This window comes from Chiloscyllium punctatum, chromosome 6, assembly GCF_047496795.1.
Source record: "Chiloscyllium punctatum isolate Juve2018m chromosome 6, sChiPun1.3, whole genome shotgun sequence".
Lineage (NCBI taxonomy): Eukaryota > Metazoa > Chordata > Chondrichthyes > Orectolobiformes > Hemiscylliidae > Chiloscyllium > Chiloscyllium punctatum.
This window is the reverse complement of record NC_092744.1, coordinates 3,238,014-3,254,664: the sequence shown is the minus strand read 5'-3', so window position 1 is coordinate 3,254,664 and position 16,651 is coordinate 3,238,014. Positions and strand designations below refer to the sequence as shown.

The 16,651-nt window shown below is 43.6% G+C and overlaps 1 protein-coding gene across 1 annotated transcript in view; it reads left to right on the top strand.

The window, feature by feature from the left end:
- LOC140478581 (uncharacterized) overlaps positions 1–16,651 on the top strand; it is a 256,307-nt gene that overhangs the window by 183,279 nt on the left and 56,377 nt on the right. Inside the window, exons 33-35 of the mRNA XM_072571802.1 lie at positions 8,198–8,379; positions 8,496–8,559; positions 16,200–16,274. Of these exons, the coding sequence (XP_072427903.1) occupies positions 8,198–8,379; positions 8,496–8,559; positions 16,200–16,274 (321 nt within the window). The remainder of the gene's footprint in view (positions 1–8,197; positions 8,380–8,495; positions 8,560–16,199; positions 16,275–16,651) is intronic.

The window sequence follows — 16,651 nt, the reverse complement described above, 5'->3', positions numbered from 1 at the left end:
TAGTGGTTTGAATCTACTGCTTCCGGTTGTCAGTTCCAGCTGTCCGTTGCAGTGGTCGGTATATTGGGTCCAGGTCGATGTGCTTATTGATTGAATCTGTGGATGAGTGCCACACCTCTAGGAATACCCTGGCTGTTCTCTGTTTGGCTTGTCCTATAATAGTAGTACTATTATATACAATTGCTTTGTATCAAAAGCATTATTGTTTTACTATAAGGCCATCAGCCTTGCAAGCAGCAGTCGGCCATTCAGCCCATCAAGGAGGAGACAGTAAGGTCTGCAGATACTGGAGATCAGAGTTGAGAGTGTGTTGCTGGAAAAGCACAGCAGGTCAGGCAGCATCCAAAGAGCAGGAGAATCAATGTTTCGAGCCGAAGCCCTTCATCATTCAGTCCATCAAAGTCAGCTCCACTGTTCAGTGGCTGATCTGTGAATCCTCAACTCCACTTTCACACCTTTTCCCCATCAACCATAATTCTCAAGAACTTAGAAGGTTAAGGGGTGTTCTGATTGAATCCTTCAAGATATTAACAGCAAAGGACAGAGTAGATGCAGATAAACTATTCCCACTGGTTGGAGATTCTAGAACTTCAAGGCATTATCTGAGAATTAGGGCCAGACCGTTCAGGAGAGATATTCTTAAGAACTTCCACACACAAAGGATGGGAGAGGTTTGGAACTCTCTTCCACAAATGGTAGTTGACATGAAATCAATTGTTAGTTTTAATCTGATGTAGATAAATCTTTATTATGCAAAATTATTAAGGGATATGGGCCAAAGCCAAGTATATGGAGTTAGGCTACAAATCAGCCATGATCTCCTTGAATGATGGAACAGGCTTGAGGGGCTGAATGGTCTACTCCTGTTCTTATGTTCTCTTAGTGATTAACAATTTGTCTTGAATATATTTAATGATTCAGATTCAACAGCCCTCTGTAATAAAGAATTCCACAAATTCTGTCCCCCAGAGAAACGAAATGCCTCCTCACGTCTATCTTCAACATGTGTACTTTTATTCTGAGTTTATGCCTGCTCAGAGAGAGTCATACAGCATCAAAATATTCCCACCATGCCAAAGTGATCAACAAACACCAAACTACACTAATCCCACTTACTTGCAGTTGGTCCAGAGTCTATGGTGGTGTAGTTTTTTTCCCTTCCTCACAGTTAATGTAGTGACGATCTCTGTCCTGCTTTATAAAGATTGTGGATTGTCTTCATGTGTCAGATGTTATCTGGGGGCCATGGCAGTGGTGGATCTCAACCTGAAATTCCTGATGAAGGGCTTTTGCCTGAAATGTCGACTCTCCTGCTCCTTGGATGCTGTCTGACCTGCTGTGCTTTCCCAGCACCACACACTCAACTCTAATATCCAGCACCTGCAGTCCTCACTTTTGCCCAGAGCCTATTTTGCCCTGGCATTTCATGTGCTCATCCAGATGCTTCTTAAATGTTACTAGAGTGGGCTTCCACCACCTCCTCAGGCAGCATGTTCCATATTTCTACCACCCATTGGGAGACTTTCCATTCTAGGAAACATCCTGGTGTACCCTGTCCAGGTGCAATAAGGAATTTCCAATAATGTGGCAACCAGAACCAAACAGTATTCCATCTGTGGCCTAACGAATTTTTTATAAAGTTGAACCAAGACTTATTACCCTATATTCTATGTCCCAGCTAATGAAAGCAACATTCCATAAGCCTTCTTCCACACCCTGTCTACCTGTATATCAGGGATCTCTAGACTTGTACATCAAGGTCCCTTTGTTCCTCAGCACTCCTAGAGACCTACCATTCATTTTTTATGTCCTTCCCTTATTAGACCTCTCAAATTGCGTCACCTCACAATTATGAGGATTAATTTCCATCTGCTATTGCTCTGCCCAATTTCCCAGCTGATGAAGATTAGACTGTAGCCCGAGACCATCCTCCTCACGATCAACAACACCAGCAATTTTCGAGCCATCTATGAACTTATTAATTATATCTCCTACATGCACATCCAAATTGTTAGTATACATAACAAACAGCAAGGATGCCAGCACCGATCCCTATGGTACACCATTGGTCACAGGCTTCCAACCACAAACACAGCCCCCCATCAGCACCCTTTGCTTCCTGTTTGTAAACCAACTTTGGATTCAGTTTGCCAACCTGCCTTGGATGACCTTTTGGACCATCCTTCCATGTGAGACTTTACAGATGTATCTAATCTAATCTTCGATTCTCCGAAAAGGGGTACAGTCATTCTGTATCTTCCTGTCAAGTTCCCTCAGAATCTTGTATGTTTCAGTTAGGTCTCCTCTCATTCTTCCAAACTCCAATGAAAGCAAGCCCAACATACTCGCCTTCTCCTAATAAGACAGTCTCTTCATATCTGGGATCAGCTGAGTGAAGCTGCCTGTAAGGCCAGTCTATCTTTCCTCAGATAAGGCAACGAAAACTGTTCACAGCATTCCAGCTGCGGTCTGACCCGTACATTGTATTGTTTTAGTTAAACCTCCCTACTTTTATATTGCAATCCCTTTGAAATAAAGACCAACGTTCCATTTGCCTTCAAAGAAGAACAAAGAACAAAGAACCTTCCAGCCCAGGAACAGGCCCTTCGGCCCTCCAAGCCTGCGCTGATCCAGATCCTCTATCTAAACCTGCTGCCTATTTTCTAAGGATCCGTGTCCCTCTGCTCTCTGCCCATTCATGTATCTGTTTAGATACATCTTCAATGATGCTATCATGCCCGACTCTACCACCTCCGCTGGCAACGTATTCCAGGCACCTATCACCTTCTGCATAAACAACTTTCCACCCATATCTCCCCTAAACTTTTTCCATCTCACCTTGAACTCATGACCCCTAGTAACCGAGTCCCCCACTCTGGGGAAAAAACTTTTTGCTATCCACCCTGTCTATACCTCTCATGATTTTGTAGGCCTCAACCTCCTTTTTAATGAAAATAATCCTAATCTGTTCAACCTCTCCTCATAGCTCACACCCTCCATACCAGGCAACGTCCTGGTGAACCTCCTCTGTACCCTCTTTTGGTAATGTGGTGACCAGAGCTGTACGCAGTATTCCCTATTACCCATGAACTTGGATCCAGGTGTTTGTGATTCCTGGATGGTGATGCCCAAATCCCTCTTTGCTGTAACTTTCTGCTGTCTTTCTTCATTTAAATAATATTCAAACCCTCTAGTCTTCCTGCCTATGTGCACAACTTCACATTTCTCTACATAGATTCTATCTGCCAATTTTTCCCTATTCACTGAACCCACCTGTATCCCTCTGCAGACCCTGTGTCATTCTCACTTATCTTCTCATCTATTTTTGGGTCATATGTAAACTTGGTTGTAGAACATTCATTTGCCTCATCCAAGTCACTAATAGATTAGCATATATTACACACACACATATATATATATATATATATGTGGCCCCCACACTGATCCCTGTGGGACCCACTATTCATAGATTGCCACCCTGAAAATGCCCTTACTCCTTATCCCAAATCTGTCTTCTATTAGTTAGCCAATCCTCTATCAATGCTCATATACTACCTCTCATACCATGAGCTCTTGTCTTATCAACAGCTTAATGCATGGAACCTTATCAGACACCTTCTGAAAATCTGAATCTATCACATCCACTGCTTCCCCTTTATCTATTCTGCTTGTTACCTCCTCAAAGAATTCTCATAAATTTGGCAGGTGTCACTCCCCTTCAAGAAGCCATGCCACCTCTGCTTGATTGTGTTCTATGTTTCTAAATGCTCTGCTGTTACAGACTCAAACATTGGGCTCAATAACAGACACTAAACCAACTGTTAAAGGTTCACATGTTAACTTTGATTTCTCTTCACAGATGCTGCCAGATCTCCTGAGCTTTTCTAGCAACTTCTGTTTTTGTTTCTGATTAAACTACAATATTCATTAAGGACCTCCCCTACCACCAACTGCAGGAACAAATTCCCTCTACTATCCCTGATCAGCGCTACCCTCACTCTGGCCATCCTCTTATTTCTCACATAAGTGTAGAATGTCTTAGGGCTTTCCTTAATCCTTCCCACCAAGGCTTTCTCATGCCCCATTTTAGCTCTGCTAAGTCTTTCAGTTCCTTCCTGGTCACCTTGTAACCCTCTAGAGCCCTATCTGACCCTTGCTTCCTCAACCTTAAGCAAGCTTCCTTCCTCCTCTGGAGTAGATGTCCACATCCCTTGTCACCCAAGGTTCCTTCACCCTACCATCCCTTCCTTACCTCAGTGGGACAAACCTGTCCAGCACTGTCAGCAGGTGCTTCCTAAACAATCTCCACATTTCTGTTGCGCATTTCCCTGAGAATATCTGTTCCCAATTTAGATGCCTCAGTTCCTGCCTAATAGCATTGCAGTTCTCCTCCCGCCCCCCCCCCCCCCCCCAATTAAATACTTGCCCATACTGTCTGATCCTATCCCCCTCCATGATTATAATAAAGGTCAGGGAGTTGTAATCGCTATCACCAAAATGCTGCCCTACTGAGAGATCTGGGACCTGACCTGGTTCATTGCCAATCGCCAAATCCAATCCTCCCAATGCATCCACTATATCTGTAACTGCTTCCTTTAATATTGGGGTACACTCCATCAGATCCAGGGGCCTTAAAGCTTCTCAAAACTCGCTAATCCAGGGGCCTTAATGCTTTTTCGTCCAAGTAGTTATAGAGTCATAGAGATGTACAGCATGGAAACAGACCCTTCGGCCCATCCCATTCATGCTGACCAGATATCCCAACCTAATCTAGTCCCACCTGTCAGCACCCGGCCCATATCCCTCCAAACCCTTCCTATTCATATACCCATCCAAATGCCTCTTAAATGTTGCAATTGTACCAGCCTCCACCACTTCCTCTGGGAGCTCATTCCATACACATACCACCCTCTGCGTGAAAATGTTGCCCCTTAGGTCTCTTTTACATCTTTCCCCTCTCATCCTAATTCTATGTCCTCCAGTTCTGGACTCCCCAACCCCAGGGAAAAGACTTTGTCTATTTATCCTATCCATGCCCCTCATAATTTTGTAAACCTCTATAAGGTCACCCCTCAGCCTCTGACACTCCAGGGAAAATAGCCCCAGTCTGTCCAGCCTCTCCCTATAGCTCAGATCCTCCAACCCTGGCAACATCCTCATACATCTTTTCTGAACCCTTTCAAGTTTCACAACATCTCTCCGATAGGAAGGAGACCAGAATTGCATGCAATATTCCAACAGTGGCCTAACCAATGTCCTGTACAGCCACAACATGACCTCCCAACTCCTGTACTCAATACTCTGACCGATAAAGGAAAGCATACCAAATACCTGCGACTCCACTTTTAAGGAGCTATGAACCTGCACTCCAAGGTCTCTTTGTTCAGCACCACTTCCTCGGACCTTATTGTTGGGGCAGCATGGTGCCTTCCAGCACCAGAGACCCGGGTTCAATTCCCATCTCGGGCCACTGTCTGTGTGGAGTTTGCACATTCTCCCCATGTCTGCATGGGTTTCCTCCGGGTGCTCCGGTTTCCTCGCACAGTCCAAAGATGTGCAGGTCAGGTGAACTGGCCATGCTAAATTGCCCATAGTGTTAGGTGAAAGGGTAAACATAGGGGAATGGGTCTGTGTGGGTTGCACTTCGGCAGGTCGGTGTGGACTTGTTGGGCTGAAGGGCCTGTTTCCACACTGTAAGTAATCTTATCATTAAGTGTACAAGTCCTGCTAAGATTTGCTTTCCCAAAATGCAGCACCTCGCATTTATCTGAATTAAACTCCATCTGCCACTTCTCAGCCCATTGGCCCATCTGGTCCAGATCCTGTTGTGATCTGAGGTAACCCTCTTCGCTGTCGACTGCACCTCCAAGCACTTCTTCTCTAATGATTGTTATTGTACTTAATTCCTTCCCTTTTGACCCTTGAATATTTAGTAATTTTGGAATGGTATTCATGTCTTTCATATGAAGATTGATGCAAAGTATTTATTTAACTCTTCTGCCATTTCCTGGTTTCCGATTATTATTATTTCCCCAGATTAATTCTCTTTGTGTTCACTTTGGCTTTTCTCTTCCTCTATATATGGTGAAAGAAGTTTGTGCTGTTCATCTTGATATTACTTTGCACGTTTAGCTTCAAAGTTTATTTTCTCCCTCTACTTTTTTAAGATTGTCTTTTGTTAGTTTTTAAAACTTTCCCAATCCTCTCACTTATCACTAATCATCGCTACATTGTATGTTTTTTCTCTCAATTTGATGCTACCCTTACCTTCCCTGGTTAACTGTGATCTGTTTCTCACCTTCCTCAGATCCTTCTTCCTCAATGGATTAGGTATATGTTTCAACCCACGAACTGTTTCGTAAACATCTGCTGTTGTTTCTCAATTATTTTGCTGCTAAACTCCTTCCCTCGTTCACTCTTGCAAGCTCTGCCTCATTCTTTTGTAAATATCCTTCTTTAAGTTTAACATTACTGTTTTTGACCCAAGTTTCTCTCTCTCAAACTGAGTGATAAATTCAATCGTGTTATTGTCATTGTTTCCAAGGGAATATTTTACTCTGACATCATTAGTTGGCGATAGAACATTCATTTTCCTCATCCGTGTTGTTAATATACATTGTAAATGACTGTGGTCCCAGTGTCGATCCATTAGTTACAGATTGCCATTTTAAAAGTGCCCCCGTTCTCCCATCTGTGATCTGTTAGTTCGCCAATCATTATACATCACCAGATCCAAAATCACTCGATCCCCAGATGGATCCACAACATATTGTTCTAGGAAACTGTCCTGAGTACATTTGATGAATTCTTCATGGTTCCTCTGCCAATCTGACTATCCCAATCTATGTGGAGAGGGTGAGAACTGTAGATGCTGAAGATCAGAGACTAAAAGTGTGCAGCTTATGCTTGAAGTGTTGACTCTCCTGCTCCACGGAATGGTGCCTGACTCTGCTATCCCAAACTTATGTCTAGATTAAATCAGTCATGATTCATGGTTTGCATTTGTTGCATGTCCTTATTATCTCCTGATTTTTCCTTGTCCCACTATCTAGCTGCCTGTATACTCCTCCTACCATTGTCATCTTCCCTCTGTCATCCATCTTTAAGGAGTCTTCATCTTTCGATTCCAACCTGTACCACCAGAGATATATTTCCCTCCCCACCCCTATCAGCATTCCGCAGAGACCATTCCCTCCGTGACTTCCTTGTTAGGTCCATGCCTCCCCACCAACCCACCCTCCCCTCCCGGCAGCTTCCCCTGCCATCCCAGGAAGTGCAAACCCTGCACCCACACCTCCCCCCTCCTCACCTCCATCCAAATTCCAAAGGATCCTTCCACATCCGACAGAGATTTACCTGTACCTCCAGACACACCATCTACTGTGACTGTTGCTGTCAATGTGGTCTCCTCTACATTGGGGAGACAGGGCACCAACTTGCAGAACGTTACAGAGAATGTCTCTGGGACACATGCACCAACCAACTCCACTCCCCGTGGCCAAACACTTCCACTCCCCCTCCCACTCCACCACGGAAATGCAAGTCCTGGGCCTCCTCCACCAGCAAGTCATAGTCACCTGATGCCTGGAGGAAGAACGCCTCATCTTCTGCCTTGAGACCCTCCAACCACATGGCATCAATGTTGATTTAATCAGTTTCTTCATCTCCCCTCTCCCCACCCCCACCTCAACTGAGATCCAACCCTCCAACTCGGCACGTCTCTCTTGAACTGTTTATTTTCCTTCCCATCTATTCACTCCACCCTCTAATCCAAAATACCACCGTCATCCCCCAACATCATCTACCTATCGTCTTCCAAGTGTCCTCCCAGCCCCTTTCCACCCTATCTAACTCTCAACCCCTTTGCTTCACACACACACACACTCCTGATGAAGGGCTTATGGCCAAACCGCCGACTCTCCTGCTCCTCGGGTGCAGCCTGACCTGCTGTGCTTTTTCAGCATCACACTCTTGACTCTGATCTCCAGCATCTGCAGTCCTCACTTTCTCCCGCCCTCTCCTTCCTGCCTGTCCTTTTAGAAAGTCATATACCTTGGAATATCTCCCAACTTTTTTCTCCTTGTAACCTGTCTCCATAATGGCAATGGCAATGACAATATTATTTTGTCTCCTTAACTCAAATGTTAATTGTTTTGTTTGACGTTAAACTGACTGTAAACTATTACAATTGCTTCAGGTGAAAAGGGGCTTCCTGGGAACCCAGGAATCCCTGGATTGCCTGGCAGGCTTGGTTTTCCAGGCTCCGAGAAAGGTTTTCCTGGGATGAGGGGACCATCGGGTCTTTGTGGACAGCAAGGACCAATGGGACAAAAAGGTGGAAGAGGCATTCTTGGATTTCCAGGAATGAAGGGGGACAAGGTAAGTATGTAAACATCACTAACAGCTTCACGAGTTATTTGTTATCACATCAGAAACATTGCACTGTACCACAAACTGTTCAATGGAATATTAAGTTGTAGTTTATTTACTTCTAGGGTGACAGAGGACAACCAGGGTCACCTGGACCTGAAGGAACACCTGGTTGTAAAGGAGAAAAAGGTATCCCCCTCAGTAAGATATTAATACATTGGTGGGCTCCTGTTCAAACCATTAATTATACTTGCTACTCACTTGGCCAATTTATTCTCACTGAACTGTGGGAGGAAATTTGAGATACCATGACTACTAGGTAAAAACAATGACTGCAGATGCTGGAAACCAGATTCTGGATTAGTGGTGCTGGAAGAGCACAGCAGTTCAGGCAGCATCCAATGAGCAGTGAAATCGAAGTCGATTTCAAAGCTACTTGGATGCTGCCTGAACTGCTGTGCTCTTCCAGCACCACTAATCCAGTACCATGACTACTGATAGGCCACAAATTCACATGCTTCTTGTTGACTGAATAATTGATTATCAATTATTTTTGAAGATTTCCTTAGATCTCCTGATAGAGTGCAGCCTGAAATAACGCTCAGGCCACACATTGTGAGGATCCAGGTTTAATACCCAGCCCACATTGAATTGAGCAGCAATTGGGATGCTGTGATTGACCACTGTTCCCCTGATCTGGAAATGAAATTGAGTTTTCCTTCTACTCGGATTGGAGTGAGGATGGTTTTGGAAACCCGTTACTGGTTTTAACATGTTGGCCTGGTTTAAATCAAGGTCAAAAAGCACAGCAGGTCAGGCAGCATCTGAGAAGGAGGAGAATCAACATTTTGGGCATAAGTCCTTCAGCAGGAATGTGATGATGAGGGCCTTGTGCCTTAAACGTCGATCCTCCAGCTCCTCAGATGCTGCCTGACCTGCTGTGCTTTTCCAGTACCACACTTTCTGACGATGACTCTCCAGTATCTGCAGTCCTCACTTTGTCTTTGTTTCAATCGAGGCCTATATTCCTGAAGAAGATCCATGCAGTTCTCTACAACAAACGTCTGTCATGTTGATGAGCTTAAAATAAATCACATTAGAATTTCAGGAGAAAGAAACAAAGAGAGGGACTGTGGAAAGTTGGTGATAGGTGATTTCTAATAGATTGTGAACTGAGAGAGAAAGGTGTACTTTCCTGCACCCACAACAAATGACCAGGTAAACACGTGTCTCGTAAATGACAGGTTCACATTATAACATGTGCAGTATTTGAGTAGAAGTAGGCCATTCAGCCCATCAAGCCTGTTTCCTTTATTCAGTAAGGTCATGGTTGATCTGATTGAGGCCTTAACTCCACTTCTCTGGTGATTTACCATAACCTTTGCTTTGAAACAAAAATCTGTCAACCTCAGCCTTGAATATATTCAATGACCCAGACTTGGCTGCTTTCTGGGGAAGTGAATCCTACGACCAATGACTAGGAGTAGAAATACCCTCTCATCTTCATCTTAAATGGAGCACCCCTTTATTTTGAAATTATATTCTACATTCCCCCATGAAAGAAAACATCCTCTCCCCATTTACTGAGCAACCCTTCCTGAATTCTAAATGTTTCAATAAGATCATTTCTTTTTCATACTGTACTGATTGTAAAAAAGGTCAGCCAGGTAGACCTCATGGCATATGAGATCCCGGATTGGGGCTGTTAACCTGGTCTGATCAGGGAGCTCTGGCTGACAGATATAAACAGGAGTGTCAGGGGTTCTGTTCACTCTGAGAGCTGGCTCTGAGGGAGCTGGATCAGTGTCAAGGACTTCTCCCCATGTGAAATAAGGGGGACTTGGTGATGGGATATTGGTCTCTGCAGAATTATTTCACATAACATTGAATGAGTTTAGGCTCAACATGCTTAATTTTTCCTCATTAGACAAAGCCCTCATCCCAGGAATTAGCTGAGTAAATCTCTGAACTGTTTCTAAGGCAAACATTGAATATCCTTAAGTCAAGAGGCTAAATCTGTAGGTGGTGCAAGTGTGATCTCAGATCCTACACATTCCAGCTGATGGGATTATTCACTGATGTCTTTAATCTCACTTTACTACAATCTGAAGTCCCCACCTGCTCCATGAAGACCGCCATCATCCTGGTGCCAAAGAGAACACATGAAATGTGCCACAATAACAACCACCTGGTGGCTCTGACATCCATCATTCTGAAATGCTTCAAAAGGTTAGTCATGGCTCACATCGACTCCAGCCCTGGCCCATTTCCCATTTCCCTGGCCCTACGCTCATCCTTGTGACATCTGGATAACAGGGATATCCGATGTCAGGCTCCTACTTATTGACCACAGCTTCGCCTTCAATACCATAATTCCAAACAAACTCCTCTCCAAACTCCATGTTGTAGGTCTCTGTTCTGCCCTCTGCAACTGGATCCTTGATTTCCTGACCCATAGACCACAATCAGTGAGAATAGGTGACAATACCTCCTCCATGATAATCCTCAACACCAGCTGCCCACTAGCCTGTGTACTCAGCCCCTTACTATACTGCTTGTACACTCATGACTGTGCTGCCAAATTTCATCTAAACTCCATCTACAACTCGGCTGATGACACCACCATTGTAGGCTGGATATCAAACAATGACAAGACAGAGTACAAGAGACAGAGTGCTTGGTGATTTGGTGAAAAGGTAGCAATCAGCAAAATGAAAGAGCTGGTCATTGGCTTCAGGGAGCAAGGTGGAGGGTCCACCTCTATCTACATCAATGGAACTGAGGTGGAGATGGTGGAGAGTGTCACTTTTCCAGCAACACATTTTTCAGCTCTGATCTCCAGTATCTGCAATCCTCACTTTCTCCTAACAATCTGTCCTGGACCAGCCACGTTGATGTGACAGCCAAGTAAGAACAACAATGCCTCTACTTCCTCATTCATTCTGGATGCAATGCACTTGGTATGACAACTGCTGTACACTGTGAGAAACTATAGAGAGTTGTGAACACAGCCCAGTCCATCCCACAAGCCAACCTTCTATCCATTGACTCTGTCTCCACTTTCACTGCCTTGAAAAGGCAGCCAAATTCATCAAAGACCCCTCCCATCCCAGTTATAACCTCTTCTGTCAGGCAGAAGATACAGAAGCTTAAACACAGGATTAGAACCAGGTGGATCTCATTGAGTATGAGATCCCTGATTGGGGTTGTTAACCTGGGCCAATCAGGGAGTCCTGGCTGACAGCGATAACCAGAAGATTTTGGACAGTCTCATCATTCCAGGGATTGGCCCTGAGCTAGCTGGTCAGAGAACATGTACTGTGCACATGTAAGTTAAAGGTGACATGATGGGATACTGGTCTCTGTGCAGTCATTTTACACATATCCCAACAGGTTCAAAAACAGATACTTCTCCATTGTTATTAGACTTCTGAACAGATCTCTCAAATTTCAACTTTAAATGTTGATCTTACTTTTCTGCACTTTCTCTGCAGCTGTAACACTGTTTTTTCGCTCTGTTCTATCACTATAACACACTTCATGCAGTGTGATCTACCTGTACTGCACACAAAACAAAACTTTTAACTGTACTTAGGTATGTGACAATAATAGATCAAATCAAAACTCACCAATGCACTGCAGACATGTATCAGTACTTTCAAACTTCAATGCCTTATTCCTCTTGAAATAAAAGCCAATATTTTATTTGTTTTCCCAATCACGTTCTGTACTTGCACATCAACATTTTGTGGGTTCATGCAAAAGAATACTCAGATCTTTATAGAATAATAGAATCCCTACAGTGGGGAAACAGGCCATTCAGCCCATTGAGATCACACTGACAAACAGCATCCCACCTAGACCCATCTGCTACCCTACCCCTGTACCCTGCATTTCCCATGGCTAACCCACCTAGCCTCTGGGCTCCATGGGGCAATTTAACATGGCCAATCCACCCTGACCGACACACCTTTGGACTATGAGAGGAAACCCACCAGAGTTACCGGGTCCCTGGCGCTGTGAGACAGCAGTGCCAGCCCACAGAATACTGCAGTTTCACTCCATTTAAATAAAACTCTGATTTTCTTTTCTTCCTGTAAACAATGACAATGTCCTATTTTCCCACTTTATGCAACCTGCCAAATTTTTGCCCACTGTATGTAATCTTTACCCACTTGCAAACTTTGTGTTTGCTTCACATTTGCATTCCTTTATTGAAAATATGTTCATGGGATATAGGCATTACTGGCTATGTTGGCATTTGTTGCCCATCCCTAATTGCCCCTTGATGAGATGGTGGTAAATAGCCATGTTAGAGCATTGAACACCTTGATTTGTTAGAGAAACCCAGAACACTGTTACAGAGCGAGTTCCAGGTTTCTGATCCAGCAACAATGAAAGGGTGGCCTACAGTTTGAAGTCACGGTGGTATGGAGCTTGGAGGGAAATGTGGAGGTGATGGTGTATCCATAGATCAGATGGCCTTGTCTTTCTAAGTAGTTGAACTTGTGGGTTTGTGCTCAGAACATGGGTGAGTTACTGCAGTGCATCTTGTAGGTGCTACACACTGTTGCAATTGTTTAAGATAGTGTATGGGGTGACAATCAAGTATACTGTTTTGTCCTGGATGGTATCAAATTTCTTGAGTATTGTTGGAGCTGCACTTGTCCAGGCAAGTGAGGAGTAATGCATCACGCTCCTGACTGGTACCTTGTGGAAGCCTTTGTGGAGACAGGGGATAGTTATCACTATTAAATTCCCAGCCTCTCAGCTACTCTTGTAGCCATTGTATTTTTAATGGTTGATCCAGTTGAGTTTCTGGTCAATTGTAATCCACAGGAGGTTGGTAGTGGGGGAACTCAGTGATGGGAATACCATTGAATGTCAAAAGGCAATGGCCATTCTCTCTTGTTGGAGAAGGTCCTTGCCTGGCTCTTTTGTCATGCAAATGTTACATTCCTACTTATTTTTGGATTGACTGCTAATAGTTAATCCTTTCATCCAAGTCATTGAGATATACTGGAAATAGTTGAAATCCCAGTGTTGATTCCCACTAGAATCACAGTGCATAATGAAACCCATTGAGTCTGTGTCAGCTCACAGAATGATCACTTCATCTGGTGCCATTCCCTAGTCTTCTCCCTGTAACCTTGCACATTGTTCTTTCCAAATAACCAATCAATTCTCTTTTGAATTAGTTTATTTGTGGTTTCACTGCATTCTCAGGCTGTGCATTCCAGAGTCAATCCCTGATTTTTTTTTCCTCATATCACTTATTTGCTTCTTTTACTAATTACTTTAAATCTGTTTGCCAACCTGAAAATAGTCTATAAACTGTGACTCTGTAAGATGAGTGATTACAGTGTCAGAAGTGATATCTTCACATGGATATGGTCACTGGATCTTTACATCAAAGTGGTGCTGCAAAAGCACAGCAGGTCAGGCAGCATCAGAGGAGCAGGAAAATTGACCTTTCGGGCAAAAGCCCTTCATCAGGGCAGCATCCGACGAGCAGGAAAATCAACATTTCGGGCAAAAACCCTTCATCAGGAATTCCTGATGAAGGGCTTTTGCCCTAAACATCGATTTTCCTGCTCCTCAGATGCTCTCTGACCTGCTGTGCTTTTCCAGCACAACTCTGATGTAAATTCTGGTTTCCAACATCTGCAACCCTCACTTTTGCCTATGGTCACTGGATCCTCTGGCCATGTGAAGATATCACCTCTGACACTGTAAGCTCTTAGCTTATGCCGTAAAGCTTTTATGTACTAACTTATCAAATGTCTTCTGGAAATCCAAACATACTCAATCCAATGGTTGTCTACCCTACTTGTTACATCCTCAAAGAACATGAATGCATTCTCAAATTCAGCCAAAGCTTATTTATTATAGAACATAGAATGTTACAGCACAGTACAGGCCCTTCGGCCCTCGATGTTGCGCCAACCTGTGGAACCAATCTGAAACCCATCTATCCCACACTATTCCATTTTCATCCATATGTTTATCCAATGACCATTTAAATGCCCATAAAGTTGGCGAGTCTACTACTGTTGCAGGCAGTGCGTTCCATGCCCCTACTGTTCTCTGAGTAAAGAACCTACCTCTGACATCTGTCCTACATCTATCACCCCTCAATTTAAAGCTTGTGTTAGCCATCACCATCCGAGGAAAAAGGCTCTCACTTTCCACACTATCTAACCCTCTGATTATCTTATATGTTTCAATTAAGGCACCTTTCAACCATCTCTCTAACATAAACAGCCTCAACTCCCTCAGCCTTTCCTCATAAGACCTTCCCTCTATACCAGGCAACATCCTAGTAAATCTTTTCTGGACCCTTTTCAAAGCTTCCACATCCTTCCTAGGTGGTGACCAGAACTGTACGCAATACTTCAAATGTGGCTGTACCAGGATTTTGTACAGCTGCAGCATGATCTCATGGTTCCAAAACTCAATCTCTCTACCAATAAAAGCTAGCACATTGTATGCCTTCTTAACAACCCTCTCAACCTGGATGGCAACCTCAGGGATCTGTGTTCCTAGACACCGAGTTCTCTCTGCTCATCTACACTGCCAAAAATCTTACCATTAGCCCAGTATTCTTCATTCCTGTTACTGCTTGCAAACTGAATCACTTCACACTTTTCTGCATTAAACTCCATTTGCCACCTCTCAGCCCAGCTCTGCAGCTTATCGATGTCTCTCTGTAACCTACAACATCCTTCATCACTATCCACAACTCCACCAACCTTAGTGTCATCTGCAAATTTACTAATTCATCCTTCTATGCCCTCATCCAGGTCATTTATAAAAACGACAAACAACAGTGGACCCAAAACAGATCCTTGTGGTACCCCACTAGTAACCGAACTCCCACCAACCACCACTCTGTCTTCTTTCAGCTAGCCAATTTCTGATCCAAACTGCTAAATAACCCTCAATCCCATGCCTCTGTATTTTGTGCAACAGCTTATCATGGGGAACCTTATCAAATGCCTTACTAAATCCATATACACCACATCAACCACTTTACCTCATCCACCTGTTTGATCATCTTCTCAAAGAACTCAGTAAGGTTTGTGAAGCATGACCTACTCTTCACAAAACCTTGTTGACTATTCCTAATCAATGTATTCCTTTCTAGATGATTATAAATCCTAACTCTTCTAACCTTTTCCAACACTTTACCCACAACCGAAGTAAGGCTTACTGGTCTATAATTTCCGGGGTTGTCTCTACTCCCCGTTCTTGAACAAGGGGACGACATTTGCTAGCCTCTAGCAGGTAATGATGACATAAAGATCAAAACCAAAGGCTTGACAATCTCCTCCCTGGCTTCCCAGAGAATCCGAGGATAAATCCCATCTGCCCCTGGGGACTTATCTATTTTCACACTTTCCAGAATTGCTAACACCACCTCCTTGTGAACCTCAATCCCATCTAGTCTAGTGGTCTGCATCTCAGTATTCTCCTCGACAACATTGTCTTTTTCCTGTGTGAATACTGAAGAAAAATATTCATTTAGTGCTTTCCTTATCTTTTCTGACTCATGCACAACTTCCCACTACTATCCTTGATTGGCCTAATCTTACTTTAGTCATTCTTTTATTCCTGATATACCAATAGAAAGCTTTAGTTTTCCTTGATCCTATCCACCAATGACTTCTCATGTCTCCTCCTGGCTCTTCTGAGCTCTCTCTTTAGCTCTTTCCTGGCTAATTTGTAACTCTCAAGTGCCCTAACTGAGCCTTCATGTCTCATCCTAACATTAGGACTCATTATATTGTCTTCTTTTAAAAATAAACTATTAATGCTTCTCTTAACAGGTGCTATTGGTGACTCTATTAGTTTGAACGGATTGCCTGGAATCAAAGGGCAGACTGGTGACACTGGAGAACCAGGTAAATATGTACCTGTTTAATTATCAGAAGTTCCAATGTCTAAGTGGATCATTTGGTCATGGCACTGTCTATTGACAGCTGAAAATGTGTTGCTGGAAAAGCGCAGCAAGTCAGGCAGCATCCAAGGAGCAGGAGAATCAACGTTTCGGGCATGAGCCCTTCTTCAGGAATGTCTATAAGGGAAGCACTGTCTATTGACACCCAAACATTATTTTTCAGGACAGTGTGAACTGTTAGGTTGAAGTCTTTTCCCAGAAGGTGAATCCCAAAAGCGATGTTTCCTGATCACTTGCTGTAACTTTGGAGGAAGGCTCTCAAAAAACTGTTTTGAAATTTTTCTCAGATTTTCACTAACATTTACCCCAATGTTGCTTTGG